The 26,472-nt window shown below is 39.1% G+C and overlaps 11 protein-coding genes across 15 annotated transcripts; 5 read left to right on the forward strand and 6 right to left on the reverse strand.

The window, feature by feature from the left end:
- Positions 1-1,192: 1,192 nt before the first annotated feature.
- On the forward strand, positions 1,193-3,165 carry LOC108597450 (dnaJ homolog subfamily C member 21). Its single transcript, XM_017984016.2, has 3 exons — positions 1,193-1,383; positions 1,497-1,985; positions 2,043-3,165. Exons 1-3 carry the CDS (start codon positions 1,276-1,278, stop codon positions 3,045-3,047), a joined length of 1,602 nt encoding a protein of 533 aa, XP_017839505.1. The 5' UTR covers positions 1,193-1,275; the 3' UTR covers positions 3,048-3,165.
- A 16-nt stretch (positions 3,166-3,181) lies between these two features.
- Positions 3,182-4,843, reverse strand: LOC108597451 (LHFPL tetraspan subfamily member 2a protein). The gene is made up of 3 exons (XM_017984017.2): positions 3,590-4,843; positions 3,400-3,513; positions 3,182-3,340 (listed from the first exon to the last, which is right to left on the reverse strand). Exons 1-3 carry the CDS (start codon positions 3,984-3,986, stop codon positions 3,198-3,200), a joined length of 654 nt encoding a protein of 217 aa, XP_017839506.1. The 5' UTR covers positions 3,987-4,843; the 3' UTR covers positions 3,182-3,197.
- A 26-nt stretch (positions 4,844-4,869) lies between these two features.
- On the forward strand, positions 4,870-5,606 carry LOC108594904 (wnt inhibitory factor 1). The gene is made up of 3 exons (XM_017980042.1): positions 4,870-5,280; positions 5,335-5,445; positions 5,507-5,606. The coding sequence occupies exons 1-3, from the start codon at positions 4,877-4,879 to the stop codon at positions 5,604-5,606; spliced, it is 615 nt and encodes a 204-aa protein (XP_017835531.1). The 5' UTR covers positions 4,870-4,876.
- Positions 5,607-6,468: 862 nt separating this feature from the next.
- LOC108595616 (troponin C-akin-1 protein) lies at positions 6,469-8,253 on the forward strand. The gene is made up of 3 exons (XM_017980882.2): positions 6,469-6,661; positions 7,521-7,840; positions 7,903-8,253. Exons 1-3 carry the CDS (start codon positions 6,647-6,649, stop codon positions 8,069-8,071), a joined length of 504 nt encoding a protein of 167 aa, XP_017836371.1. The 5' UTR covers positions 6,469-6,646; the 3' UTR covers positions 8,072-8,253.
- Positions 8,254-8,414: 161 nt separating this feature from the next.
- On the forward strand, positions 8,415-9,114 carry LOC108595192 (putative gamma-glutamylcyclotransferase CG2811). Of its 2 annotated transcripts, XM_017980376.2 has the most exons (3): positions 8,420-8,793; positions 8,851-8,958; positions 9,026-9,114. In XM_017980376.2, exons 1-3 carry the CDS (start codon positions 8,468-8,470, stop codon positions 9,063-9,065), a joined length of 474 nt encoding a protein of 157 aa, XP_017835865.1. In that variant the 5' UTR covers positions 8,420-8,467; the 3' UTR covers positions 9,066-9,114. The 2 variants fall into 2 exon arrangements, with proteins under 2 accessions (XP_017835864.1, XP_017835865.1); XM_017980375.2 differs by lacking the exon at positions 9,026-9,114 and having other exon boundaries at positions 8,415-8,793; positions 8,851-9,007.
- Positions 9,083-10,307, reverse strand: LOC108595191 (protein CDV3 homolog). 2 transcript variants are annotated; one of them, XM_017980374.2, is made up of 3 exons: positions 10,022-10,307; positions 9,659-9,964; positions 9,083-9,592 (listed from the first exon to the last, which is right to left on the reverse strand). In XM_017980374.2, exons 1-3 carry the CDS (start codon positions 10,259-10,261, stop codon positions 9,332-9,334), a joined length of 807 nt encoding a protein of 268 aa, XP_017835863.1. In that variant the 5' UTR covers positions 10,262-10,307; the 3' UTR covers positions 9,083-9,331. The 2 variants fall into 2 exon arrangements, with proteins under 2 accessions (XP_017835863.1, XP_017835862.1); XM_017980373.2 differs by having other exon boundaries at positions 9,659-9,967; positions 10,022-10,306.
- Positions 10,308-11,417: 1,110 nt separating this feature from the next.
- LOC108597251 (polyadenylate-binding protein) lies at positions 11,418-14,384 on the reverse strand. Its single transcript, XM_017983704.2, has 4 exons — positions 14,105-14,384; positions 13,853-13,940; positions 12,907-13,775; positions 11,418-12,677 (listed from the first exon to the last, which is right to left on the reverse strand). Exons 3-4 carry the CDS (start codon positions 13,591-13,593, stop codon positions 12,453-12,455), a joined length of 912 nt encoding a protein of 303 aa, XP_017839193.1. The 5' UTR covers positions 13,594-13,775; positions 13,853-13,940; positions 14,105-14,384; the 3' UTR covers positions 11,418-12,452.
- Positions 14,385-14,467: 83 nt separating this feature from the next.
- Positions 14,468-16,033, reverse strand: LOC108597250 (zinc carboxypeptidase). 2 transcript variants are annotated; one of them, XM_017983703.2, is made up of 3 exons: positions 15,685-16,033; positions 15,033-15,621; positions 14,839-14,973 (listed from the first exon to the last, which is right to left on the reverse strand). In XM_017983703.2, the coding sequence occupies exons 1-3, from the start codon at positions 15,934-15,936 to the stop codon at positions 14,924-14,926; spliced, it is 891 nt and encodes a 296-aa protein (XP_017839192.1). In that variant the 5' UTR covers positions 15,937-16,033; the 3' UTR covers positions 14,839-14,923. The 2 variants fall into 2 exon arrangements, with proteins under 2 accessions (XP_017839191.1, XP_017839192.1); XM_017983702.1 differs by having other exon boundaries at positions 14,468-15,621; positions 15,685-16,024.
- A 386-nt stretch (positions 16,034-16,419) lies between these two features.
- On the forward strand, positions 16,420-19,701 carry LOC108597384 (RNA-binding protein spenito). The gene is made up of 3 exons (XM_017983917.2): positions 16,420-16,513; positions 16,773-17,373; positions 17,438-19,701. The coding sequence occupies exons 2-3, from the start codon at positions 16,823-16,825 to the stop codon at positions 19,278-19,280; spliced, it is 2,394 nt and encodes a 797-aa protein (XP_017839406.1). The 5' UTR covers positions 16,420-16,513; positions 16,773-16,822; the 3' UTR covers positions 19,281-19,701.
- Positions 19,702-20,591: 890 nt separating this feature from the next.
- Positions 20,592-22,056, reverse strand: LOC108594903 (tctex1 domain-containing protein 2). Its single transcript, XM_017980041.1, has 4 exons — positions 21,991-22,056; positions 21,703-21,783; positions 21,297-21,496; positions 20,592-21,233 (listed from the first exon to the last, which is right to left on the reverse strand). The coding sequence occupies exons 1-4, from the start codon at positions 22,054-22,056 to the stop codon at positions 21,068-21,070; spliced, it is 513 nt and encodes a 170-aa protein (XP_017835530.1). The 3' UTR covers positions 20,592-21,067.
- An 807-nt stretch (positions 22,057-22,863) lies between these two features.
- On the reverse strand, positions 22,864-26,400 carry LOC108596439 (PX domain-containing protein kinase-like protein). 2 transcript variants are annotated; one of them, XM_017982173.2, is made up of 9 exons: positions 26,291-26,400; positions 26,030-26,219; positions 25,635-25,911; positions 25,155-25,563; positions 24,678-25,096; positions 24,473-24,618; positions 24,264-24,413; positions 23,715-23,904; positions 22,864-23,634 (listed from the first exon to the last, which is right to left on the reverse strand). In XM_017982173.2, the coding sequence occupies exons 2-9, from the start codon at positions 26,129-26,131 to the stop codon at positions 23,426-23,428; spliced, it is 1,902 nt and encodes a 633-aa protein (XP_017837662.1). In that variant the 5' UTR covers positions 26,132-26,219; positions 26,291-26,400; the 3' UTR covers positions 22,864-23,425. The 2 variants fall into 2 exon arrangements, with proteins under 2 accessions (XP_017837662.1, XP_017837661.1); XM_017982172.2 differs by having other exon boundaries at positions 26,030-26,400.
- Positions 26,401-26,472: the final 72 nt, after the last annotated feature.

The following is a 26,472-nucleotide window of genomic DNA, read 5'->3' on the forward strand; positions in this document are numbered from 1 at the left end:
AAAAGGGCTTCTCCTACACGTAAGTATGTGTGTTTGAATACTAACACAATCATAAGCACACCGATAGACGCAACGGTAGTTTGTTTATTTTTTGTTGACGTTTGTCAGACAGACAGGCACACAACATACAAACACTATATACATAAATATGCATTGGGGGTTGTTTAAAGGCAGTAGAGATGCTCGCTTTAAGGACTTAACTCCAAGCTCCCGCTATTATACCATCAAGTTGCTCAACGTTATGTGTGTGTGCGTCTATATGTATGTATGTGTATGAGTTGTCTGTCACCCTTAACATATACGGAAATGAGCGTAGCTTTGATTGTGAATTCGACGTAACTGTAAATTTTTATGTTAAGCTATTTTCCATTGTTCTCGCTATTATTTTGATTTGTTACTTTAATGATTGGGCTTTATTAAATACATACGTACTTGTACTTATTACGATAGATATACATACATGTTAATTCACACATATACATATATTTTTCAGTCTCTTTTTTATTTAAAGTATTTTTAAAAGTTTGCGTACAAAAATCAGTTAAGAAGCGGAAACGTTGCCTATTATACATAGGGCTGCACAGTTATAGCGTTGAATTTCACATTTTTACACTGATTCTTCTTGGAAATGAAAGTACATATGTATGTATAGTAAAAAAATGTATGGGTATGCGCTAGTATCGGGATTCGCGGTAAAAATATTTAACGGCGCGGGCGCGTCTGTCCTTATTGACAGGAAAAAAGCTTCTAACGGAATGCGCAGACACCACTTTTAAATTTGGCAGCAAATACAATAAAATAATAGAATGTAATTGAATGGTATGCAGTAGGAAATATAGAAAATTTTAAGAGATAATAATGAGCAATGTAATTAAAAAGCAAAATGATAGAGCAAGATATAATAATATTTAAATATTTATAAAAGGAGTGTTGATAAATGGTATACAAAATCAGTCAGTCGATTCGAATTAATCGATTGAGCGATATAACTAAACACAGAATAAAATATTTATATTTTGTAAATCAGTTAAAATAAAATGTAACAAGTGCTCTACCCTTGTACTTAACTTTTATACATTATAATTATGTAACCTTTTTTTATAAGACACCCAAAACCCATAAACATCGATAACTTCATAGTTTATTATTGTTATCGATATTTTAATATATCTAAATTTTACTGACCATCTCTAGTGCGCCACATTGTTGCCAAAATTTTTTTTTGTTATTATTACAACATTTTCTGTAAATGGTGGTAAAGTCGAAAATTTTAATATGCGTTGCTATTACGAAGAACTGGGAGTGACACGCGACTCCAATGAAAAGGATATCAAGGCAGCGTACAGGAAATTGGCTCTTAAGTGGCATCCAGACAAAAATCAGGTATGTCCGCGGTTTTGAAAAGTGCTAAAAATCCACACTATGTTTGATCAGCTGCTTGAAACGCTTTGAAAAACATTAAAAACCATTTTATTATCAATGTATGAATGTATTAGGAGGTTGAGGCAAAGGAACGGTTTCAGCATATACAGCAGGCGTATGATGTGTTGTCGGATGCACAGGAGCGCGCTTGGTATGACAATCATCGCGAGCAGATATTGCGAGGAAAAAATTCGGAATACTCAGAGAATTGTCTGGATGTGTTCCAATTCTTTACCAGTAGCTGCTACAAAGGCTTTGGAAATGATACGCAAGGCTTCTACACCGTATACCGTGATGTTTTTAACAAAATTGCGGCCGAGGATATGGAGTTTGCTGATAGCGATGAAGAACGAGGCGCACCACAGTTTGGCAATGCTGAAAGTAATTACGAAGAGGTCGTGGCGCCTTTTTACGCCTATTGGCAGGCGTATAGCACCAGAAAGACCTACGAGTGGTTGTGTCCCTACGACGTGCGCGACATCAAGGAGCGCTTTATATTGCGCAAAGTGGAAAAGGAAATGAAGAAAATTGTGCAAAACGCACGCAAAGAACGCAATGATGAGGTATCAGTGGCCATGGATTCAGTTAAAAGGCACTTTATTAATGTATATTAATTGCAGGTTCGTAATTTGGTAAGCTTCGTCCGCAAGCGAGATCGTCGTGTGCAGGCTTATAGACGCGTGCTGGAGGATCGCGCTGAGGCAAATCGCCTGAAGCAACAAGAAAAGCGTCAGGAGCAGCTGCGTCAGCGTCAGCAGCAGTTGGCAGAGGTGCGGGCTAACAAAGAGATGAATGATGGCTACGAGGAGCAGCTGCGTCAGCTTGAACAGCAATATGACAGTGAAACAGACGAATATACAGACGAAGACGAGTCACAGGAAGAAGATGACCTTGATGACTATGACTCAGAAACTGAGGCTGATGGGACGCCAAGCGACATAGAATATGTGGATGATCTCTACTGTGTGGCGTGCAACAAGAGCTTTAAGAACGCAAAAGCGCGCGCTAATCACGAGGAAAGTAAAAAGCACCGCGAAAATGTGGAGCGACTGCGTCAGCAAATGACTACGGAGGAGGAAGAGTTTAACAAGCAAAGTGATGAGCCTGATATAGCTCACTTGGATATTAACGTATCACCCGAGGAAGAGGATGTTGCTGAAGAACCACTGCAGCAAGGCAGTAAGCGTAACAAAAAAAACAAAAAGTCGAAGAAACCAGCAGCCCAAATCAGGTTTGATAGCAGCGATGAGGAAACGGCAGCTGAACATCTGACCGAAAGTCCCAGCAAATCAGAGGAAAATGATGATTGGAGTAATAGCAAAAAGTCTACCAAGAAAACAAAAAGCAAAAAGACCAGCCCCAGCAATAAAGGGAAAGTTGCAGAGGGAGTTAATAGTGCTCTGGAGCCAAAAATAGAGAAGCAGACCAAGCCATCAGCGGCGTTAATAAGTGGTGATGAGGAAACACTTACTCAACATGTTTGCGTCACTTGCAAACTAAGCTTTGAATCCAAAAACAAACTTTTTGCTCATCTAAAGAAAACCAATCATGGCGTCTATATACCCAAGTCCAAACCAGATGTAGAAGGCAAGCCGCCAGCCAAAGGCAAAGGCAAACGAAAGTGAGATAACCACCCAGCAGCGCGAAGCGCTCTATATAAAGAAAGGTTATGTTAGTTATAGTTTAGTTTACATTTTTATGCAAAAAAAATTAAATTAAGTGGCGATGTACATAATTTGTATTGGCCTCAAAGCTGCTGAATATTAAAGTTGTCTCTATGGAATGCAGACGAGCTTACTACCGCCTTCAACCAAACGACGCACCCTAGTGCGCATATTCGAGGACTCTGCCTTGAGACTAATGCCAGCGGCAGCAAAGGTAAGCAGTAATCCAGCCAGTCCACAATAAAAAGAAATACCTGAACAAGAGTCAACAGTTAATTAAAGTTAAAGTTAAATATATTATGAATCGTATTACCTATGCTGCAATCGGCGGGATAAAAGGGCTCTGCCTCCACACCACACAAGCGTTGAACTCTTGTAGCGCGCCAGCCTAAGGGATGCAAAAAGAGTGCCAGCATAACTGAAATCCCTGAAATGATTAAGAAGTGAGCAACATTATTTTTAGGATTTCCTTTAGAAAAACAGCAGATCTGTTTGTAGCTTACCTGCAAGAACCTGCGCACAGGCAGTAAGATTATGCAGGCTTTTGCCCCATAGTGCTTGTCGACAACAGCTCAGCAGCGTTGCTCCAACTGTTATGGAGAGCAACATCAATCCGAGCGACATGAAAAACATCGCTGCCTTCCATTCGGCGGGATAAACACTCCCCTCGGTGGCAAACCCATCCAGATCGAACCGACCACAATGATAGCCGCGCTCCAGCATATGTTTGCAGCGGGTGTAAATGCCTACGCTAGGCGCACGCTCCAAGGGTGTGGCAGCAGCAGTGGGCGGCGCAATTAGCCATTTGGGTGTGACCAGAGCCACAGCCACCAACATGTCAGCAATGAGCGTGCAGAGAAACCAGACTAGACTGACGCTTGTGATGATAACGTAGCACATCTTTGCAGTTTTAGTATCTTTATTGAAGTTTAGTGTTGATTAGAGCACATGCCAATTAAGAAACGTCAGCACTTGGCAAGCGCATAATTGTCTGTGAATTTTCTCTGGAGGGCCTTTCGTTCCACACCCACGACTCAACATAACATACCACATACACGCACCACCAATAATAGTGTTTTATTTATTTCTAGCAATGGCTATGGCACTTCCTTTCAGCTGACCAACAGCTCTTTCGCTCTCGCTCTATATGGTTTTGTTTATTTTATTATGCTTTTGCTGTTTATATTTTGTAGTCTGTTTTGTGTTATTCATTCACCCCTCCAAAAGCACGCACACACACACAAGCATATGTGTGTAACTTTGTTGCGTCGACGTTTTCTTTTTTTATGCACGGCCTTTGTAATTTATTTTCTAGTAGTTTTTCTTTTAGATCATATTATTTTCTTTTGTTTCTTTTTTCTCGTTTTTTGCAACATCTGTCTGTTGCGCAGGCGTTCGCTTATTCGCACAGCAGTCACAAAAGGAAGACCGAATGAATGCCGCGCATTGAATACAGTTTGTGAAGCGCACAGACCAGATGTGTGTTAAAAATCAGAAAAGATGGAGAGGAGAAGGGCAGCAATCCAGACAATCCCAATATTCTCCCCAAAATGGAGCTACGCTCTCTCATACATGTTGCATGTCTACGCTCTCGCTCTCAGCTTATCAGTTGGCGCCGCTCTTGGAAATGGGGACCAGAGTTGCATCATCTTATGTTTACATTTAATTTTAGATCGGTCTGAACGTGACTGAGCAAAACCAATTACGCAAATATACTTTCACTCTCATTTAATATTAACTATGCCGGCTCAATGCGTAATCTATAGTAATCATTCAGCAGATGCCCAAAGATGCTGCCACAAAGTCGATCGGTGCTGCTCTTTTCGCTGCTACTTGTGCCAGCTTGTGCTTATTATGGCTACGGCTACAGGGACTTAAATGAACCACCGCCCATTTGCTCCGACTATGAAATGCTTATTGTCAATACGCGTCAGTGTGTACGTCGCTGTCATATTGTTTGTCTCCGTGGGATTTGTTTTGAGAACGGCACGTGTCCTTGTGACCACCAATACGCATCTAGCAAAGCTGATGGCGTTATTTGCGCTACTGACTGCGTACCAGGCTGCAAGGAGGCCGGGGGCTACTGTGCTGGACCGGAATTGTGCATCTGTCGGTGGCACAAACATTACTACTTTGATGCAGTGTCTCGCCGGTGTCAGCACCGCTCTCCACGCCTATTGGATCTATGTGGCGGGTAAATGTTTAAGTAATCTCTTTAAACTATTATTTGAAATAAACTTCCTTACAGTCGCTGCTTAAATGGTCACTGCGACTACAATGGAGCCTGCATATGCGCTTCCGGCTATCAATTGCAATCCACGCTGTTGCATGGCCAAATGTGTATGCCCATTTGCGAACAGTAAGTTTTACAAAATATAATATTGTGAACGGTTAAAAAATGTTAACTATTCTTTGTACAGCAACTGCGGGCCGCGTGCGTTTTGTTTTTCACCAAATATGTGCGCTTGTCGCCATAAACATTCTCATTATACTTGGAATGGTATCTGTACAAAACATTAACCAACTTACATATATTATAAGTTATAATACACAAAAATGAAAAATGAAAGTAACGTACGATTCACCGTGGATCCTCATGGATTAATCCACGACGCCTCCGAAATTCCTCCGACTCGAGGAATTCCCCCGGGATTTTTGCACAGTGAGTTCCTAGGGCAGCAATACCAGAAGCGGTCAGAAGAAGAGTACAGCGATACCGTCGTGGATTTTGAGAACGACAGGGTTATGTTAGCTATATGCATGTTAATGTTAAATACTTCATGGCTGAGTATTTAAATTAACAGCTGATTTGAGCCGTGAGAGTGTGAGTAAATAAGAGAGTAAGAGAGCCGCACGTTTTTTGCATTATAGAAAAAAGTAAATAACAAATTTATTATTGTTTATAAACACAATGGTTTCATTTTTATGCGTTTGACGCTGAAAATAACCTAACGATTATAAAGAATTTTATCTACAAAAACGCATTCAACAAGTTGCTGCTTAAAAATAAAAAGCAAAACAAAGCGAGAGCAAGCGCAACCAAAACAAATGTCGTGCGTACGTGTGCTACAGTGGCGTCGCTCTAAAATTTACGTTGCTTTTAATTTTAGAGGGGCCTGTTTAACACTCTCATTAAAAGAGGCTTATCAAACATCCATGTTATACCTAAATCTAAAACCAATACACACGCAAAATATGAATTTAAATATGCGTTTATCTTGAATGTAATATGTATGTATGTATGTATGAATGTGCTTTCTTAACGTGTCTTTCTATTGCTCACACATAAAAAAGAGCGAGAAAAAGCCGCGCGTGTGTGTGGCGTGTTTTATTTGAGTTCTCCCCGCTCCCCAACCTTGCTGTTGTTATTCTTCAAAACGACAGCCCCCTTTCAGTTGGAGTTTTGCTGTTCACTTGTGCGGTAACGTTTTCCTGTTGGAAATTTAAAGCACTTGGCGTACTCTAGCGCCTGTCCTTTCTTAAAAGTCTCTCTCCAAGTACATTTTGCAATTTTAATTAATTTTAAATAAAGCGTGTTGTGCTTAACAAAAAGAAACGAAATGGGTCAAATTAGGGTAAGTGACATTGTACATCCTTTAGCAAGTTGGCAGCGCTGTCTAAGCGTGGGAAATATGTAATTGCTTGCACTAAATAATTATGTATATTATCAATCACTTTAATCATAAACAAGGCGGATGCTGACAATTTGTTAACATTTCTGTTCTTATTTATACGTACATACATATGTATGTACGTGTGTGTGTCTACGCTAAAAATTATGTAACGCCTAACATGAATGTTAAAATGCAACTAAATACATATGTATATATGTATGTATGTATATGCATAAATGTCACACATATCATACATATGTATGAATGTATATGTAAAAACTTCAAAAAATTTACACTTGACGTGTCGAAATTATTTATTTTATTAATTAGCGTTATTTAAGTAATTATAATCAAACTTATCCATATACATACAAATGTATATGTACATATGTATGTACATAGAATTTTTGTGATGCGCAGTTTAGTGCCGCAATCAAATTCAAAATACAAGCATGTACATACATACATACATTTGTGCGAGTGCGTGTTAACAACAATAATAAAAGAGCCAAACGTTGGGTTAATTAAATAAACGGTGAATGCAAAAAACCGGTTACTGCATTAAGCTCTAAACATGCACACATACTACATAAGTAAATACATATATGTATGTATTGGGTATGTCTGTATTTATGCCGACACGAGCGAGCTTTCGGCTCAACTTGTTTAGTTAGCAAAAAAAAGCGATCTAAAAATAAACGGTTGTTATTTTAGGTGGGCGTGAAGCTTATCACGCAGAGTATGGAAAATTTTTGAATAACATAAATCTGATAAGGATATGTCTCATGACTGTTAAAATTACATTATCCTTTTTTTGCAGAAGGCTACTTCTGCGTTGAGCAAACTGTTTGTTTGCGGCGCTCTCAAGTACGGACAGCCAAGCAACTCTATCTTGGCCAGCAGCGGCAATGGTTATGCCAACTTTTGGTGCAAAGCAACAACCACACAAAAGATGCCGCTTGTGATTGCCACACGCTATAACATTCCATTTCTATTGAATAAGCCGGGCGTGGGCTATTATGTAACAGGTGAGATCTATGAGGTGGACAATCGCATGCTCAACTCCCTGGACACTCTAGAGGATTGCCAGGATATTTATACGCGAGAAATACAGGATATGAACATTGGCGTTGGTGAGGGGTAAGTGCAAAATCATAACAGAAAATAATGTGCAAATATTTATTTATATTTTCTTTTCATAGTACTGTGCCGTGTTGGGTTTATATGCTCCAAAAGTACCCGGAAAAATTGCTCTCATTGCCATATTTGTCCAGCTATGAGAATAGCTCAACGCATCCTTATATTATGCGCCATCGACGCACGCACAAGCATCCTGCACAGGACGATCTTAGCTATGAGGCTCAAAACTAAACTATACGCCTCCAATTATTTTATAACTTAACGGTAGCTGCATTTATAGAAAGTATAAGTTGATAATAATATGTACATGCATACATATGTGCATGATATGCAATTACTTAAATGATATATTACACTATGTAGTTTGTAATTTTGTAAGTTTGGATAAAATAAACAAAATGCCATGCAATAAGAGAAGCAATCATTGTTACTTATAAATAACTAAATATAACATTTGACGAGTGAGGAGCAGCACTGTTAATTAACATAGGCTGATATTGTATGGGCTACTCAATCGCTGAACAGTGAATGGCAAAATAACAATGTTAAATAATTAAGTGATAATTATTAACACGCAGTGACAACGGCCTATTATATTTTTAGTTTTTTTTTTTTTTTACAATTAACATGAGTGCTAGCTTATCACATCAACTGAAACGTGTATTTGTCTATGGAACGCTAAAGAGGAACGAACCTAATCACCATTGGTTAACAAATAAAGAGAATGGCGTATCCAGATTTGTTGCCAAGGGCAGTACCTTGATAAAATTTCCGTTGGTCATTGGGACGCGCTATAATATACCCTTTTTGTTGAACAAACCCGGCGTAGGACACCATATAGAGGGTGAGATCTACGATGTGGATGAACTAATGTTCTCCAAATTGGATGAGCTGGAGGAATATCCCAACTATTATGATCGCGAACAGCAGACTATAGTAACGGAACAAAATAAGTAAGCTCTTAAACACAGTAACAAAGTTGTTTTTATCAAATTTTACGAATTTTCTAGCCAATTTCAATGCTGGTTGTATTTGATACGAAAGTATCCGGAACGGTTGTTAGAAAAGCCGTTACTGAGCTCTTACCACAATACGGAGGAGCAGGCATATAGCGAGAGGTCAGTGCGCGATCCAAGTTTGCCAGCTAAAGCTGATTTAAACTATTGATACTCACTGCTTTTACAGTTATGCGGACAGCCGACCTGAGGATCTGTTTGAGAATTAAATTTGTTTATACACGGATATTCAACGCATGGCTATTATTCATAAACTGTTACATTGATTCCATATTAAATTCAAAAAGAAATATAAGAAATGCAAACCGAAATAAACAATAATTTGTCTCATCTGAGTTTGTGTTAAAGATTGTTCCAAAAGCCTAGAAAATGTTTACTTAATGCATGCGTACGTAGGAGCAGCAAAGCACGCAACGAGCAGTGTGTGGCAACTGTAGATAATAAATTGTTGTGTTTTTATGTTTTGTTATGTTGTCTAGCTGTCGACCTCATCGTCAAGCGATTGGAATCGGTTGGTGGCCGCCACAGGCACTGCAGTTGTTTCCTGTACACGTTGGAAGCGACCGCCATGTCGCACTTCCTCAAAGGCGGGTTCATTTTTCTTCTTACGCTGCTCCTCCGGACGTGCGGCGTTCAGCGTTGGAAAGAACTCGGTGTTTGTGATATCTGGTGCAGCGCGTCGCGTACGCAAGCCACCGCCACCGCCGCCTACGCCGCCAGCTCCGCTGCCAGCTTGCTGCAAATTGAAAAGCACAAAGTCCAAGTGTCTGCATGTAAATGCCATAATGATTTAAGTGCTTACACTATAACGTAACGCGGGTGAAATGTATACTTTCGACGATGACTTTGGTTCCGTCTCGAGCGGTACCGGTATCTGCGTCACCTCTTCGGCGGGAATGAGTTTCTTCCAGGGACCGAGCTCGCCGCGCTTGCCGCTTGCCTCCGCATCGTCACTGTCCTCATCATCATCATCATACATATCATCGGACTGCTGTTGTTGTTGCTGCTGCTGCTGCTTTTCGCTTAAATTCAGTTGGCCAATCTTCAGACCGCTGTAGTCCTTGCGCTGCTCCTGCTCAAACTCTTTCCACTCCTCTTCCTCAACGCGCTGCTATTTATGAGCAAATTAAATTTTTTACAACTTAAATTTACCCAATGTACTTACTTCCGTTTGATTATTATCCGCTGCCCGGCTGTTGCTCTCGTTTTCGGCGCTGCCTTCTGCCACGCTGCCAGCCACTGTCGAAGTTGTCGAGACAGCGACATCAGGTTTTTTTGGTTTTAACACCTCACGTTTCGTGCATTCTTCGAGGTTCTTCACCAACTCGTCGGCTGTCACAAATTTGCCCTTTGCTTTAGACTTTTTCTTATCCTTTTTCGCAAAAAAATCATCCAACTCGGCCATGCTTGCAATTTTAATTTTGCAATTTCTTTTCTTTTTTTTTTTAATGAAAATGAAACTTTATATAAAGATGACAGTGTGTAATTTAGCTAGTGCATATGGCGCGTGGCGCGCTGGCATTTTAGCTTATTTTTGGCTAGATATGGAATAATCGGAAATGCTTATAGCCAAAAATATGGCATATTTTGATTTTCTTGGCGCCGTAACGGAACTTTTTGGGTTCCTTTCCGTTTCTGAGTTCCTATTTTTTTCAAGTGCCTTCAATTGGCAATAAAATGTAAAACAATTGAGATTTATTTATAATTTGCACTCATATAACAAAGATTAGTATTGTATTGCTGTTAAAAATTATTATAAAAAAAGTATAAGACTGAGTATAAAACTGAAAGCTAGAAGTAGGTAAATTTCAAACCTTGAAAGATTGTACCTTAGCGAAATAAAATCGGATGTTCTATACACCGTTATGTTCGAGTATACAGATATGATTTAAAAACAAATAACATACACTATGCTCGTTTGATACAATAATTGTCATGTTGATGTTGCTGTACATTGCGAGAACTTCCAAATCAGTATTAAGAACATAAGAATAACTCAGATCAGCCAAACGTGATATTCAAATTATATATATCTATATTTTGCGTTGTAATAAAAATTAATTTGTAATAAGAATAAGATTAAGGTGTTGTTCAAAAATTATAACGACAATTAAAAAGAAAACCATTCATTCAGCTCAAATTTTTAAACACTTTTTGCAAAAGCATTTTTATTCAAATTTCTTATCTGGGATTTTTATCATTTTTTCGTTTTATAGTAGTTTAATATGTTTATAATTATATGTAATTAGGATCTTGTTTTGTGTTTTTCTTATATGAAATTGCAGTAAATGTTCGTCTGTGAGGCAAAAGAAATAGTTGAATATATAGGTATATATATATTTTTCTTTAAATAATTTGAATTTTTTTTTTTTTTTTTGCATTAACGCTTCCTACACGCTAAAAATTTAGTACTATAAAAGGTTATATATTTATATTTTTTCAAGGATTTACTTTTTAGTTTTGAAATTCTGCAAAAGCAATTAGGTTTTCTTTTTTAGTTTTATTTTTTGCGTTTTTTTAATTTTACATTTAATGATAAAAAATACATTGCATTTGCTTTGCAAACGAAAAAATTGTTTTTTGTACATTTTGCTTTGTTTACTAAATTCATATTGCATGTCTGTGTGTGTATATATACTAATACTACCAATGTTCTGTAAATAATATTCATTGTAGCACATATTGTTTTGTTTTTAAACTATAAGTCAAACTAAAAAAAAAACAATTTGTTATTTGTTTTAATAAATATGTTTTGTGAGTTACTCCGTTTTTCCTTTCACTTTGTAATAACTATTATTTTGCCTTGTTTTTTCATTAACTATACAAATTTTAAGCATTTTTGTAGTTTAGGGCGGGAGCGAGGCAGCCGGCGTGTTTTTTTTTAAATTAAGCTCAATAATCTTAAATTATGTGCTTTGTTTTTGCTTATTTATTGTGTAAATTTCGCGAGCTTGCTACACGCTGACTTTGCTAAAAAGTTATTCATTTTTCAAACATTTTTTATAATCTTGTATAATAATTAATTTTTTTGTTTTGCTTCGAATGTAATACAAATTGTTTTTGTTATTTCTTCTTCTGTCGACTACGTTGAAACAATTTACAATATACTATATGTATATTGTATATTACAAAAATGTTTTGTAATTGCTAAAAGTTGTAATACTTTTTGCTTGCTAATCAAGCTTGCGCTCAATTTCGTTTAAAATGGTTTTTTGTGTATATATGTGTGTGTGTGTGTCTTGAGTATTATTTGTAATGTATTATTATTATTTCTATTATTATAAGCGCTTTAAAGACTACAGCGCGTGTATGTGTTCGTAATTTGCGTGCATTAATTGTTATTAATTAATTTGCTTTATTTTTTTTTCTTAACTGAATTTCTCTCAGTGTAAATATGCATTATTTACGTTTCTCAAATGTAATAAATCATTGCATTTCGTGTAATTTTTTTCATATTCTTTGCTTCAAGTTTGCACAAAATTTAATTTTTTGTTGTTAAATAGCTAAGTTTGTATAGTTTTGTATGTATTGTTGTTTCTTTGTATGTGTGTATGTGCACAAACATAAAAAATACCAATTCTACAAAGAAAGCTATCCTAATAGTAGAATATCTGTCCGGCCTTTTGACGCTTACGCTCCTCTAGCTTACGATTGATCTCCTGCTGTCGCTCAGCCTTGCTCAGGGCACGGGCCACGTACAAGAACTTGTTGTCGCCCAGCTGCTTACCGTGCAGTCCAATTACGGCGGCCAGCGCCGACTGTGGGTTTTCAAAAGCCACAAAGCCAAAACGACGCGAACGTCCCTCTTCATCCAGCATTAACTGTTAATGTTGATAAATCGAATTAAAAGTGAAAAATCCTAGATGTTCATAGTTTTTATGTCAATCAAGTTGTCAACACTATTGACGAGCATGCGCATTGAAACCTCTAAAGTGCCATTTAAGAGCTTCATAGAAATTGTGCCACATGGCGTAGCACTCTCTCACACTTTCACGCTCTCACTCTCTCACCGAAATGAGTGGGTGAAATGTTAGTGGATGGGGTACGCACCTTGTGACTGGTAATTCGTCCATAGGGTTCAAACATTTCGCGCAAATGCTGTTCGGTGAATTCCTCGCTTAGATTCTTCACATACAAATTTTTGAAATGGGTCGCCTTCTCCTGCTCCCGATCACGTCGCGGTATAAACTTAACCACGTGCACCTTCTGATTGTTGCACAGCACTCCGTTAACCTTTTCAATGGCAGCCCGAGCGGCGTCCTCAGTGTCAAAATGCACAAAGCCGTAGCCACGCGAATTGCCGTCTTCATCCTTCGCTACATTGCAGTTGAGTATGTTGCCAAACACTGAGAATGTTTCATAGACCGCCTTGTTGTCAATGGAACGCTCCAGATTCTTGATGTAGATTTTGCCGCTGTCCGGCGAATTATTGCTATTGCCACTGCCCCCGCTGCTGCCGCTAGGCAAAGCAGCGCCGTTACCATGCGATGCACTTGTAGTGTGTCCATGACCATGGCGTCCCAGTACCGCTGCGGCAGCTAAATGGTTGCTAGCTGCATGTCCAGCACCAACCCCGTGCCCGTGCCCCAAATGCCCCGTGGCGGCTGCAGCGGCATGATGATGCAGTTGCTGCTGATGATGCGCTGCAGCCGCCGCAAGCGTATGATGATTTAGCGCCGGTTGCTGCTGATGGTAATTAGCCGGATTACCGCGGAACGTCATTGAATTGACGAACATGATTGCCGTTGGTGGGGGTGGTGCTAGTAGGGCGCAGGCGGTGCTGTACGGAAGTGTATGGTTCTGACTGTAGCTGAGAATTTTGACGGTCTTGGATTTTTATTTGCTTTCGCACCGCTTCTTTTACTATTAACGCACTCTTACTTGATACTGTTGGTGCGCCCTACGCTTTTCGACTTCCACTTCAATTGTGCATGCAAAATACAATAAGTTTCATCAAACCCAAATTGCAAATATTGCTGTAAGTCTACATACTTACCAACTTCTTCTTGTGCTATGCTGTGTTTTCTCAGTTACAGTTTCCGTTTCTCAGCCCCCTGCGCTTCCACGTCTACGTTTGTTATTCACTGCAAAATACGTACATACATATGTACATATATGTATGTATGTTCTCTGAAAAAATCGTTTTTCTCTCTCTCTCAGACTCTTTTTCACCGTTGTCTATCTCTCGGTTTTTGTACCTTTTCTGGGACTTTCACTTATGGTTTGCTTTTTTTCGAGCCCTGCTTACCTTAACGCCTTACACGTATGTACATATGCACGTTTCAAACTAGAGTTGCGTCTTTTATTAATAACAACAAAAAAAGTTACTAATACGGTTTTAATAAAGTTTTTAAATGTGAGTTTAACAAAAAAATCTTGCTGGATTTTAATTAGGGCTGCCAGACTATCGAGCCACTATCGATAGTATACAAATAAAATTTCGATTGTGTTTAATCGTTGTCATGGATAGCAGTTTCTTACAATGTGTTCAGAGCATGGCGGTTATTTTGAAATCTTTATCAAGAAATTCTGCTCATAAAGCAAGCAAGATTTGTTATCTGTTAACTAACAACTGCAACTCGCTATTCCAGCGAAAACAAATACTTCAATGTACTTTTCTGTTGCTTTTATTGGAGCTTATTTATAGTCCTTATCGTGCAGCTGCAGAGCAATTGTTTTATGTTTTTAAAGATAATATCGCATGAGAAATTACGTGAAATTTAACACTAAACGTTAAACGACACTATCTTTCCACACAAAAACATGCAATGTTTACTTGTAGTAACCCTTAAGAGCGGCAGCCTCCACAATGGTTCTAATGGCAGTGAACGCTTCACTGGCTGTTGGCTGTATCTCCACAGCGGGCAATATGAAGAGATCTTCACTATCTGGTGGTCCACGCAACTCAAATGTGTATGCTATAGGTATATGAGCTTCGGAATATGCCCAGTCCATGCTGCCGCCACTTGAGGGATAGATTGTCTCGTAAAGATTCCCGCTAACATAGTCACGTCCACTCTCAATCTTGATGGCAGCTGCCGCCTTTTTGCCAAACTCCTGCAAGTCATCATAGTTGGATACATGCTTCTTGGTGTAGCCAAAAGGAAACATAAGCATCTGTGAGTAGGAGTGCAGTGCAATGTATGTCTTGATTTGGTCTTGTTCAACATGTTCACCTATAAACCGCATTATACGTTGAGTCTCGAGCTCACTGCCGGCACTGGGTCCAGCAAAGTCATAACGCGTAGGGTCGCTGCTAGAGCCCGTTGAATTCCAATGATCAGGATAGTTTCGATTGAGATCTACGCCGCGACAGGTACCGAATAGTTGGCGGTTCTTACGCCACATACGATCGTGCTCAAATGTGTATTTATAACCATCTGGATTTACGCAGGGAAACACAAACCAATTGTAGTTCTTGGCCAGCGCTTGGACGCGCTCATCTTGTGAATGGAGCAGTTCATTGATGATATAAGTAGCTGTAGCTGGAGCAATCCATTCCCGCGCATGTATGCCACTCTCAATGAAGATTGATTTGTTTGCTGGATTGTTACCTAGCTTAAGTCCTTTGATGGCATTGCCCTGCGTGCTCTCGCCGATGTTCACAACTCTCACTTTATCCGCGTGCTTAGCAGCCAGATTATCCATCCAGGCGTAAATGGTCTTCAAGTGAAAGTAGTGCTTCCAATCATAGTTACCAATATCTACATTTTCCGGCAATACTTCACTCATATTATGATCAATCTTTTCCTGAAAATTATACGTCTAAAGAAAAATAGTGTTTGATTATGGGAATATCGATTGCTGCTGAACATTTATTGCGCTTACTAAAACACGATGCGTTAGTTTATACGTCGTGAGCAAATCTGCAAAGTCCGCTACGCGATGAGCGGCCACCAATATGGACAACTTTTGTCCAACTTCACGTGCATGACCAATAAATGTTAGACTATCGCTTTGCTGTTCCAGTTTTTGGAACAAGTTTATTTGATCCTCATTATCAAACTGCACATTATATATACGATAGTGATCGTAACGGGCCTGATCATTTACCACGTCCTTATTACCACTCGCTGCCATTGCCACAAATTGAATAATTTAAAAACGAAAACACATTTGTCACTTAAACACTTCTATATTAGTCAGAACAAAGACCATGATGAGAGCAGGTAGAGCTTTAGGGAGAGAGAGAGAGAGAGCGAGCCGCTAGCAAAGCAACAGATGTTGCGTACAAATATATAAATCAAAAACAGCTAATGTAAGATAAGTTTATTGTTGTTGGAATTGACAAACAAACAATTTCCTTACCTATTTAAGGGGAATTGGTGACATACATATGTATGTACATATGTTTTACTTGTACACAAGTGCATATGGATGCGGTCGCTTAAAATTTATCGATAATTTTATGATATGCAGCTCATTTACATATTTCGATTCCACATTTTAAAACGCGCAATTTCCATATCGATGTATAGCAAAAGTTTCCTTGAGGTGGCTTTCTAAAACGCACACTGTCATCCTCTTGATGACAGTCACAATTTCTTTTTTCGTATACAGAATTTGCAAGCCGCAAGAAAGTAGAAATTCCTGTAGTAGGTCTTATTAAATTATTAGAGAAAGTGTATTAATAATAAGGCAACAAATTTATCAAGTGGTAAGTAAATAAGGTTCTCCATTATTAATGACATAATATAAAGTGCGGTATATACGCTTTGTAGTTGACGTTAAATTTTTCCATTGACGCCACAGTCAAACGCCGCCATTTTTCCTTTTTGCGTGTGAAGCGCATTTTTTTTTTCACTTTGCGTAAATGTACATACATTTGCATGTATAAGTGTTTCTGCATATATGTACCTATTACTTGCATAAATAAATAAAACACAATACATATATGTAACTACATATGTTTGCAGACTTTGTCACGACTTATTGGCCATTGTAATTGCTGCTGTCGCTCCTGCTCATGAGTAGTCATCGAGAAGGAGCTGAACTCGATCGTATAACTATTAAAATACACAATATGAAGCGCAGCGCGTCTCGCTCTCCAGGCAGAGGTAACTTGGTGCGCAACTCTAGGAGCATGGGTCGTGGCTATGACAATGGCAGCGGAGTGCCCGGCGATTCGCCCGAGCGTATCTCACCTGAGCGTATGCGCCGTCGCTTGGAACGTTCGCCTAGTCCACGTGGACGTTACGGCTCTCCGCATCGAGATGCTTATATGCGAGGACCTCCTTCCGCAGAACGTCCAGCCGGGTACAAGGTATTATGCGTAAGCGCTTTGCCGCCCAAGGCTTCAGATGAGTTTATTGAAGAGACGTTGTACAGGGAATACAAGAAGTTTGGCGATTTCAGTGTGCGTTTAGCTCATGATTTGGACGAGCGTGTGGCATATGTTTGTTTTCGCACGCCGGAAGATGCACGCGAGGCCAAGCATCACAAGCCGCGTTTGATAATCTATGATAAAATGGCCATCGTAGAGCCAGTTTACAAGTCCACTACTCGGCCAGAGTATAGGTAAGCATTTTACACTGCACATTTGTTACCACTTTTATGTGTAAATTTTGGTTGTTTTGGCCAGACCACGTCACTCTATGTCGCCGCCAGACTATGAGCGTTATCATTATTCGCGTTCGCCAATGGGTCCAGGTGTTCCATTGGATCATCGCCGTCCGCCAATAGATCCCTATGACCGTTATGGACCACCAATGCATCCGCATGCAGTACATCCACGTGAATATCGTCCCATGCATCACGAGTATCCACCACATCCTCCACGTGGCCCTCCTATGCACCGTGGGCATGCCCATCCGCATGGTCATCATATGCACGGCCATCCGCCTCCACATCAGTATGCACCTATGCGACCCATGGCACCTAGACCGCATGTGCCGTACGAGAAGCCAGAAAGCAAGAAAGACAAGTTCCCAAATTATTTGCACCATGTGCAGCCCGAAGATGATCCGCTGTCAACGCGCACACTATTTGCTGGAAACCTTGAGGTAACTATTGCCGATGACGAACTGCGTCGCATTTTTGGCAAATACGGCGTAGTTGATGATATTGACATAAAGCGACCTCCTCCCGGCACTGGCAATGCGTTTGCTTTTGTGCGCTATCAAAACCTGGATATGGCGCATCGGGCCAAAATTGAGCTATCCGGCCAGTACATCGGCAAGTTTCAGTGCAAAATAGGCTACGGAAAGGTGACACCTGCAACGCGCATGTGGATCGGTGGCCTTGGCGCATGGACTTCGGTCACACAGCTGGAGCGCGAGTTCGATCGCTTTGGTGCTATTAAGAAGATCGAGTATCAAAAGGGCGAACCCTATGCCTATATACAGTACGAAACCGTAGAAGCAGCTACAGCGGCGGTCAAAGAGATGCGTGGTTTTCCGTTGGGTGGACCGGAGCGTCGGCTGCGCACCGATTTTGCCGAGCTGCCTGGCGCTACGCCTGCTGCTCCTTTTAAAAGCTCAAAGCCTTCATACGATGAGGCTGCTTTAGAGTACAGACGACCCGAATATGATCCTTATTACGAGGAACCAGCAGCGGCATCAGCGTATGCACCACGCGTTGGCTATTCCCCGTATCCGCCACGTGGCGGCTATCGTGGCCGTGGCGGTGGCTATCGTGGACGTGGGCGTGGAATGTATCATTATCACAATGATGTTCACAGGCCACCGCATCCGGGCGCATTGAGTGGTACATCTGCTGTGCCTCCGCCAGGTGGTGCTGAGGACGAATGGCGCCGTCCGCCCGGTGAGTCTTATGATCGCGCGCGCTCCAGCTCGCGTGAACCCGGCGTAGAGCGCTCGAGGTCACGTTCACCGCTAAAGCGAGCACGCTCGCCCGGTTCCGAGTCAGATACATCGACACGACGCACCGATGCACTGGGTAATGTTACCAGCGTTTCGGATGTGGCACGCAAATGCAGTACCATATGGACGGGAGCGCTAATACTAAAGAGCTCTCTATTTCCGGCCAAGTTCCATTTGACAGATGGAGATACAGACATTGTGGAGTCGCTGATGCGTGACGAGGAGGGAAAACATAACTTGCGCATTACGCAGCGATTACGTCTCGATCCACCCAAGCTGGAGGATGTTCAGAAACGCATTGCATCCTCCTCATCGCATGCCATCTTCATGGGTCTGTCTGGCTCCACTGTGGACACCAATTGCGATGACGCCAGCGTACAGACGCGTCCGCTGCGTAATTTGGTTTCGTATCTAAAGCAAAAGGAAGCAGCCGGTGTGATATCACTCCTCAACAAAGAAACTGAAGCCACAGGCGTGCTCTATGCCTTTCCGCCCTGTGAATTTTCCACGGAGTTGCTGAAGCGCACTTGCCACAGCCTTAGCGAAGAGGGTCTTAAGGAGGACCATCTGGTCATTGTGGTGGTTCGTGGCGGCACAGCCTAAAGGACAAAGGATTCGGTCGACTCCAGCTTACACACATACTGGCATACACATGCATATATACAGACAAAGATAGTTTTTCCCGATTTATACACATATGTATATGTGTATATAATAGTTGTGGATGAGTATGGATTTACAAGGAGTTACACGCACATACACACACTAACAACACTGACTGGTATTATATTAATCCCATATATTATTGTTCTTTTTGCAGACATTCTTTATCCCTTAACATTATTTTGTTTACTGCATTTTATGGTTAGACAAAAACCAAACGAAAAGAAAAGTGTTAGTGTTAGTGAGTGTGTACAACAAAACAAAAACCGTTATAGTTACAGTTCAACAGTTTGCAGTTACTTTTTGATTTGTCTAACAACTATATATTGCTAACAATTGTGCCAAAAACAAAAATAGTTCTTTACAGTTTGTTTTTTCAAAATATTTACATAAATAAAAAAGAAATTGTATTCAAATGTGCAACCAAAAACAACAATTATAAACAACAAATTCAAGTTAAAATAATGTTTCAAGTTTTGTGCTTAAAACTTCTTTTGTACTGTGCTAAATTTTACACACACACAAACACTTACATGCTTGTAAATCTAAATAATCTTTATGATTTTAAGAGTTAATGTGGAGAGAGAGTGAATACTAAATGTGACAAAATTTTGCAAACATGTTGGTGTTTTGGCTATCGAAAGTTCACAAGTTGTTGTTGCATTAACTATAAAATTTATGTACCTAAGTATGAGTTAGTGCTGATATATACATATATCATCCTCAAAGAGAACGTCGTGTAGCATTTGTTTCAAAATGTTGCTATGCTTGAAATGGGTTTGGCAAATGTTACATTGGTTTTCTTATGGGCTGCTTTCAACAAGTTTCAGATTCAAAAGAATTAAATAATAATTAATATTAAAATTGAGTTTAGTTGCTCTATTTGTGTGTGTGTCTATTTCTCTCGCCTAATTGTTTTTGGTGGAATGTGTGCGTGCTATTTTATAATTATTATTTAAATGCAAAAAAAAAAAAAACAGATTTGTTTACTATATTTTTTGTGATTTTGCCAAAAGTGTCACAATACAACTCCAGTGTGTGTGTGTGTGTGTGTGTGTGTGTGCATGTGTATGTTATAAACAGCATATATAAATCCTATATATAATATACTTTCTAAACAAACCAAATTTTTAATTCAAATTGTGAAATTGGTTCTCCTCTCTTAACTATCAATATACTATTACAAAACAGATATACTTATGCTATATAATTAAATAAAAATTCAAAATAAATATTAACTTACAATATCAACAGTTATACATATATACTTGTGTGCAATTTACTAAGTATAGCCAAGTGTAAGAAATTTTCGTGTTCGTTTGTGAAAGTGTTACAGTGTTTTATTTAATTTCTACTAAATACGTTAATGGTAGATGTTAGCTACGCGATTATTAAAAACTTAAATACAGACCGTATTTCATTCAGAAACATCAAGAAATTAAACAGTTATGACACGATCTTTACGTTTAGGCTTGAAGTGACGTGACCTGGCCTTAGGCTCCGACTTGGATCAAACAACATTGTTTTATTTTATGCTTTGGAAATAATCAAAACATACATATGGATTCAGATTTTCATACAAGTTAATGGGGGTAACATATGATGTTTGTCGCTTTAAGATACTTTTTCTGCCGAGCGATGATGATGCTTCGAAGAAAGTGATATAATTTTTGATTGATTTAATATTTTAGGGACTTATAAAATTATAATATAATATATTATGACGCTTAATCGTAATATAAATAAAATATGCTGCAGACCGCAAAATAATTTGGCGTCTCTATGGTGTAGCTAAGAAAACCATCCTTGTCGGCATCCCATAAGAAGTTCACCATGGAGCAGAGACCTTGCATTAACAGTTCGCCAACAGTGACCAGCACAATAAACCGATACCTGTATTTAAATTATAAATCTAAATTGGCATTAATAACTACAAAATATATGCATACATTATACCTATCAAAGTTGAGTGTTTTGATTTCATTTTTTATCTCTTCGCTAACCTGGGCAGCCATATGATAAGATTGTTTGGGATGAAACATGTATTCATCATTGAAGTTGCAATGCATTATCGCTTTTATCACAAGCTCTAGTCGATCCTTATTCAAGGGATTTCTTCCCTCCAGACGATATGTGGGCATATAACGTACAGGCAGCTTAAAAAGTAGATAAAAATTAGATTTTTTTCTTTCCAATTAACATTTTTCTTATACAAGCGCTACTTATTTTTGAATCAAATTTCACACTTGTTTACTTAACACAGCACAGTAAAAAGTAATAAGACTACTAAATTTACACAAAAAGTCATGTAAACGTTATCTATGGAAAATATGAAATGGGTGCAAAATTTTAATAAACTTACTTTTTGCTGTGTGCCCAATCCCAAGGCAGCAATGGCCACATTAGATTTGGTCAGTGACGTACGTTGGCTGCTCACCTGGCGCTGCATGATGGAAAACGTTAGTGTTGCTGTCACAGTATCCAGATTATGTTACAACTTAACCCCCAACCTAAATCCAGTCCGCAATGCGTGACTTGGACAAATTTTGGTTACAAGCATTCGTTTATTAAAGTAACATAAACTAAAACTCATGTTGGCATATATAAATTTATTTTGTATGTTTGCCTAATGGCAAAATCAATCGCATACCTTCTCACGCTCCTGACCCAGACAAAGCGACACCAGGCCCGACCAATTTCTAGCTGCGTCGGCCATTTACGTGCCAGTGGTTAACAATAAAACCACAAATGATTATTACAGCCATTTGCAAGTCCAGTACCACTGACTGTCGCCACGGCAATAGTTATTGCCCCCTATCTCTTTTACCTCTCGACTGCAAAAGCGCAAAATACAATGTTATATCAATAATTGGCAGAAATTATGTGAGCATGCACAATTCTTTCAAAGTCTGTGCAACAGTTTCTTTCGTTTAAAATACATTTTTGGTATAACGAAGACTATACGTTCTACTTTCTATTATCTAATCTATCCATATTAATATATACCTTGTAATTAGAAAGTAATAGAAATTTCGAACTATGTTTTTTAATACACTTGGAATTTGCAATCAAATATAGTTTCAAGTGGAAAATGTAAAACAAAACTGCAAGGAAGATAAGGATGAAATAATATTAAATTCCCGTTAACTTATGACTCGTAAACGTGAGTATACGACATACAAATTGCCAGTTTTAAATAACACCATTTTACACTTTTATGTTGGTTTATCATATAATATGCGTATATTTTTCTGTTTCATATAATTCGTAATGAGAGTTGTTCGTATTTGTTTTGTTGTTAATAATATACATATACACAGCACACACATTGATATATTTTAATATTGTATATATAGACATGGAATAAGAGTATTAACTTTACCGTTCTTTTACACACATTTATAATATTTTGTATACATTCAGTTTACAGATACATTTATATGGATTCTGATTAACAAAGATTCAAAAATAAATGTGTTTAAAATAAAGCAGTAAAAAGAACGCATATAAGAAGAGTTATGCAACACAAAAAACATGTAGTTTTGTTAGTTAAGTTTTTTTTTTTCGAAATTTATAAACTTGTTTTCTCTTCTTTATAATTAAGTTGTACCAAAGTGATTTATTTTGTTCAGTCGTGTAGTGGTCATGTATATATTTATATGTAAAGCTTTAGTTGCATACGCGTGAACTTAATTTTTGATCAAGTTTATATCTAACTGGATAGGACACAAAACTCAGTGGGTTCAGTTATTAAAAGTACGTATAGGTTACAATATTAAATATATTTACAGAACTGCAAATCACGCAAAGAAAAACAAAGATTTGGTGCGATTTTACGAGTTGACAGTCAAGGGCACATTTATGGGACTTGCAGCTCTGCTTAGTACATCAATATATAAATATATTAATCTATATGCATCTAAAAATGTAGTTAATTTTGCATTTTGTTTGGTTAGACAATTATTTGTTGTTTTTTTGTTTGCTGTGTTTTACGTTTTAATTTAATGGCAACGTTATTTCATAACGCCATATTTTTTGGTCCAAAATATGTTTAGATAAATGTAGGTTGTCTATCTGCATTGTGACTAATCGTTGGAGCGAACTTTGCGCAACGAACCGCGATTAAATTTGCAAATTGATTCAAGCAAAGCTGAGCGCGTGGGTTCTTCTTCTTCGGCAGCGTATGTTGCTGCATCCGCCTCGGTTAGCATATTGGGCGTTGATGTCTGACGTTCCACTCCAGTCAAGCTGGTGCTGGCCAACTCTTGACGTAACTGCGCAGCATCTGAGATTGCTGTGAATATGGTTTAGAGTAAGCATCAGTGAATGCCAAATTTAAAATAAAACAGTTAAATTTAAAAGTGGCATAGCTACATTTGAGGCCGGTGGGCTCCTCGGGTGTGCTGTCAGAGCGATTAAAGGAGTCAGCTGTGCTAACTGTGGCCAATGTTGCTGATGCACTGCTAACGCTGCCAGCAGTTGTGGCAGACACCAGCGACAAGCGTCCATTGCTTGTTTGCAGTGAGCCCTGTTGCTTGAGTTTCGACTGCTTGTGCTCTAATTTCTAAGAAAATCATAAAAAAAAATATAAGCAAAATCAAATTATCTTTACAGTGTTGTTGGTGGGGCAAGCAAAAATACATTTTTTCAAAATATATTCAATTTAAAAATATTTCCAAGCTAAACTTATGAAACATGTTTTTAAAAAATAATATTTTAAGACATTCTTAACGCGACAATATCTAGTTTACCAATTACCATATTTTTTATAAATGAGAAAACAATTATACCAAAATGATTAAAATGGCTGGTCTTAAGAAGGAGGGTAGCAAAATAAACTTAAAACCCCGCCGCCCATTAATTAATAGTGTATTAAAGTAAAGGAGACATGCTTATATATGCATACATATAGCGAGTACTAACTGCCTTTTGTTTTGATTTGCGCTTCTCTTCTTCAGAACTCATGAGCTCTTGCACACGTACGATGCGTTTTTGGTTTTTCACCGACTTTTGCTCATCACGCAGTCGATTCTCGCTCTTGACAGCCGCTTGGCGCAGTAGCTCTTTAGCCTGCTGCAAATTATAAAAAAAAAAATGAATATTATTAGTAAGTTAAAATAGCAATTGCTTACTAAAGACAGCTTAAAATGTGGCTTCTCTGATGTTGCAGGCATGGCTGTGGCATATTGTGAAAAGAATCTGTGAGCAGCCAGCTGATCTAGCGTAGGCAAGCCTGCCTTGCATGCCTCCTTTGATAAAATGCTTTCCAAAACGGACTCTGCAAGTAACAAGTTTAAAGTTTATAAGAAAATTAAGGCTCAAGTTGTATCTGCATACTTAATGCCTCGGGACACTCGGTAATTTGTCGGGCCACAGACTCTTGCAGCGGATAGCCCATTGACATTTCAAACAGCACATGACCAAAGCAATACACATCTATGGTCTCAATGGCATGTATCTTGCTATGCTGGACAAAGAAGGGGCGATAAAAGGCCGGCACGCCAAGCAGATGATTCTCAATGTCTAGTAGCTTGACGCAGTCATCGACTATAACGATGTTGCCCGAATGCAAATGACCATAGGCGTAGCCTTTGGCGTGTAGAAAGATAAGTGCATCTAAGATTTGTGCGCCATATGTAGCCACTTGTTTCATCGAAAGCGCTGTACGACCTTTCGGATTGCCGTATTTGCTTAAAAATGGATTTTTGGGCGTAGCCATGCAGAGCACATCCTTCAGCGTGCCATGCTTATGGAATCTATAAGTGAAATATGCATTAAATTACCAGTGTCAGAGTGCCTATGTTGTGTACGCACTTTCTGATAAATAGGCAACCGTTTTCTGTGTTGGCCGCCAATACAATGGATTCTATATGTGGATGCTGCAGTCCCATAAGGCTTTTGAGCACGCCACCCATATCCTTCTCATCGATGTACTTGTCCGGTCCATACTCCAACCACTCGGCCACCATCTCTGCATTAGGATCTAGAGTGGCTGCATCGATGGAAACCGAATGGGCACCTCCATTGCTACCTGATGCAAAATGTTTGCTTTGCTGTGTCTGGGAGCCACTCTTCACCAGCTTGTTGCTGCTTTTCTCTGGCGGCTTTGTCGTGACTTTGAAGTAATGCTTACGCAGACGCCATCCAATGGCGCCCATGCTGGTGCCCAAAGCCCAAACGCTGTCGTTGCGAAGGCAAAGCAACGAATGTTGTACGGCATGATCTGCAAAAGTGTGTATACATACATTTATAAGTTTAAATAATAGGCAGACATTTGTTTCTTTGCATGCTTACCATGGAATGATTGCGAGTAGCTTTCGGGATCAACGAACCGCTTAGCTGGCAGCGATGATGCCAATATGGGATTCATTAGGATTGTGTTTATATATATTTGCAATGCCTCTTTCCGTTCAGCTATGAAGTCCGGTCGCATATTACCAAAGTAACGTTTGCCAGGTAACGGTAATTCGAGACCAGAGATTTGAAGACTCTTGTGCAATTGATTAAAGTCATTGTAACGGCGCAGAACGTTCCAGGATTGCTCACCACGTTGCACATGCAGCAAATACTCCTATAATATATGTACATACACACACAACAACAAAACAGGTGTACATATGTAATAATAATGTCGGCGTCGCATATTATTGATTTTTCATTTTTGTGAGAGTGACACTGCTTCAACTTACCGTATGTCCGTTAATCTGTTCAACGGCTTGAATTTGGCAGCTTATCGCTTCGGTATCATCAATGGCCAATTTTCTTTCATATTTGCTTGCAAATATTGCCATTTGTTGCTGGCAAATACATTTTCACCTTTGCGATCCTAACGGCACTGCCCTCACTTTTGTTTGCTTGAGTGTCCACCTGCTGTCTGCACTATTTACAGTTCCGAAACAAGTACACAATTAATTTTATCCACTACACAATACAAAACAAAAAATCCTTACAAATTTCAGCACTAATATTTTTTATTGCAATTTATGTTCAATTTTTATGTAAAAATCTGTTTACACTAGGGTTGTTGATAACACAACGACTCTCTCCCTTGCACGAACCATACAAAATGCACTGTTGCTCTCTCACTTGCGCTGACAAACGAGACTGTGCCGGATGACAATTGTATTATATC

Source organism: Drosophila busckii, chromosome 2R, assembly GCF_011750605.1.
Source record: "Drosophila busckii strain San Diego stock center, stock number 13000-0081.31 chromosome 2R, ASM1175060v1, whole genome shotgun sequence".
NCBI lineage: Eukaryota > Metazoa > Arthropoda > Insecta > Diptera > Drosophilidae > Drosophila > Drosophila busckii.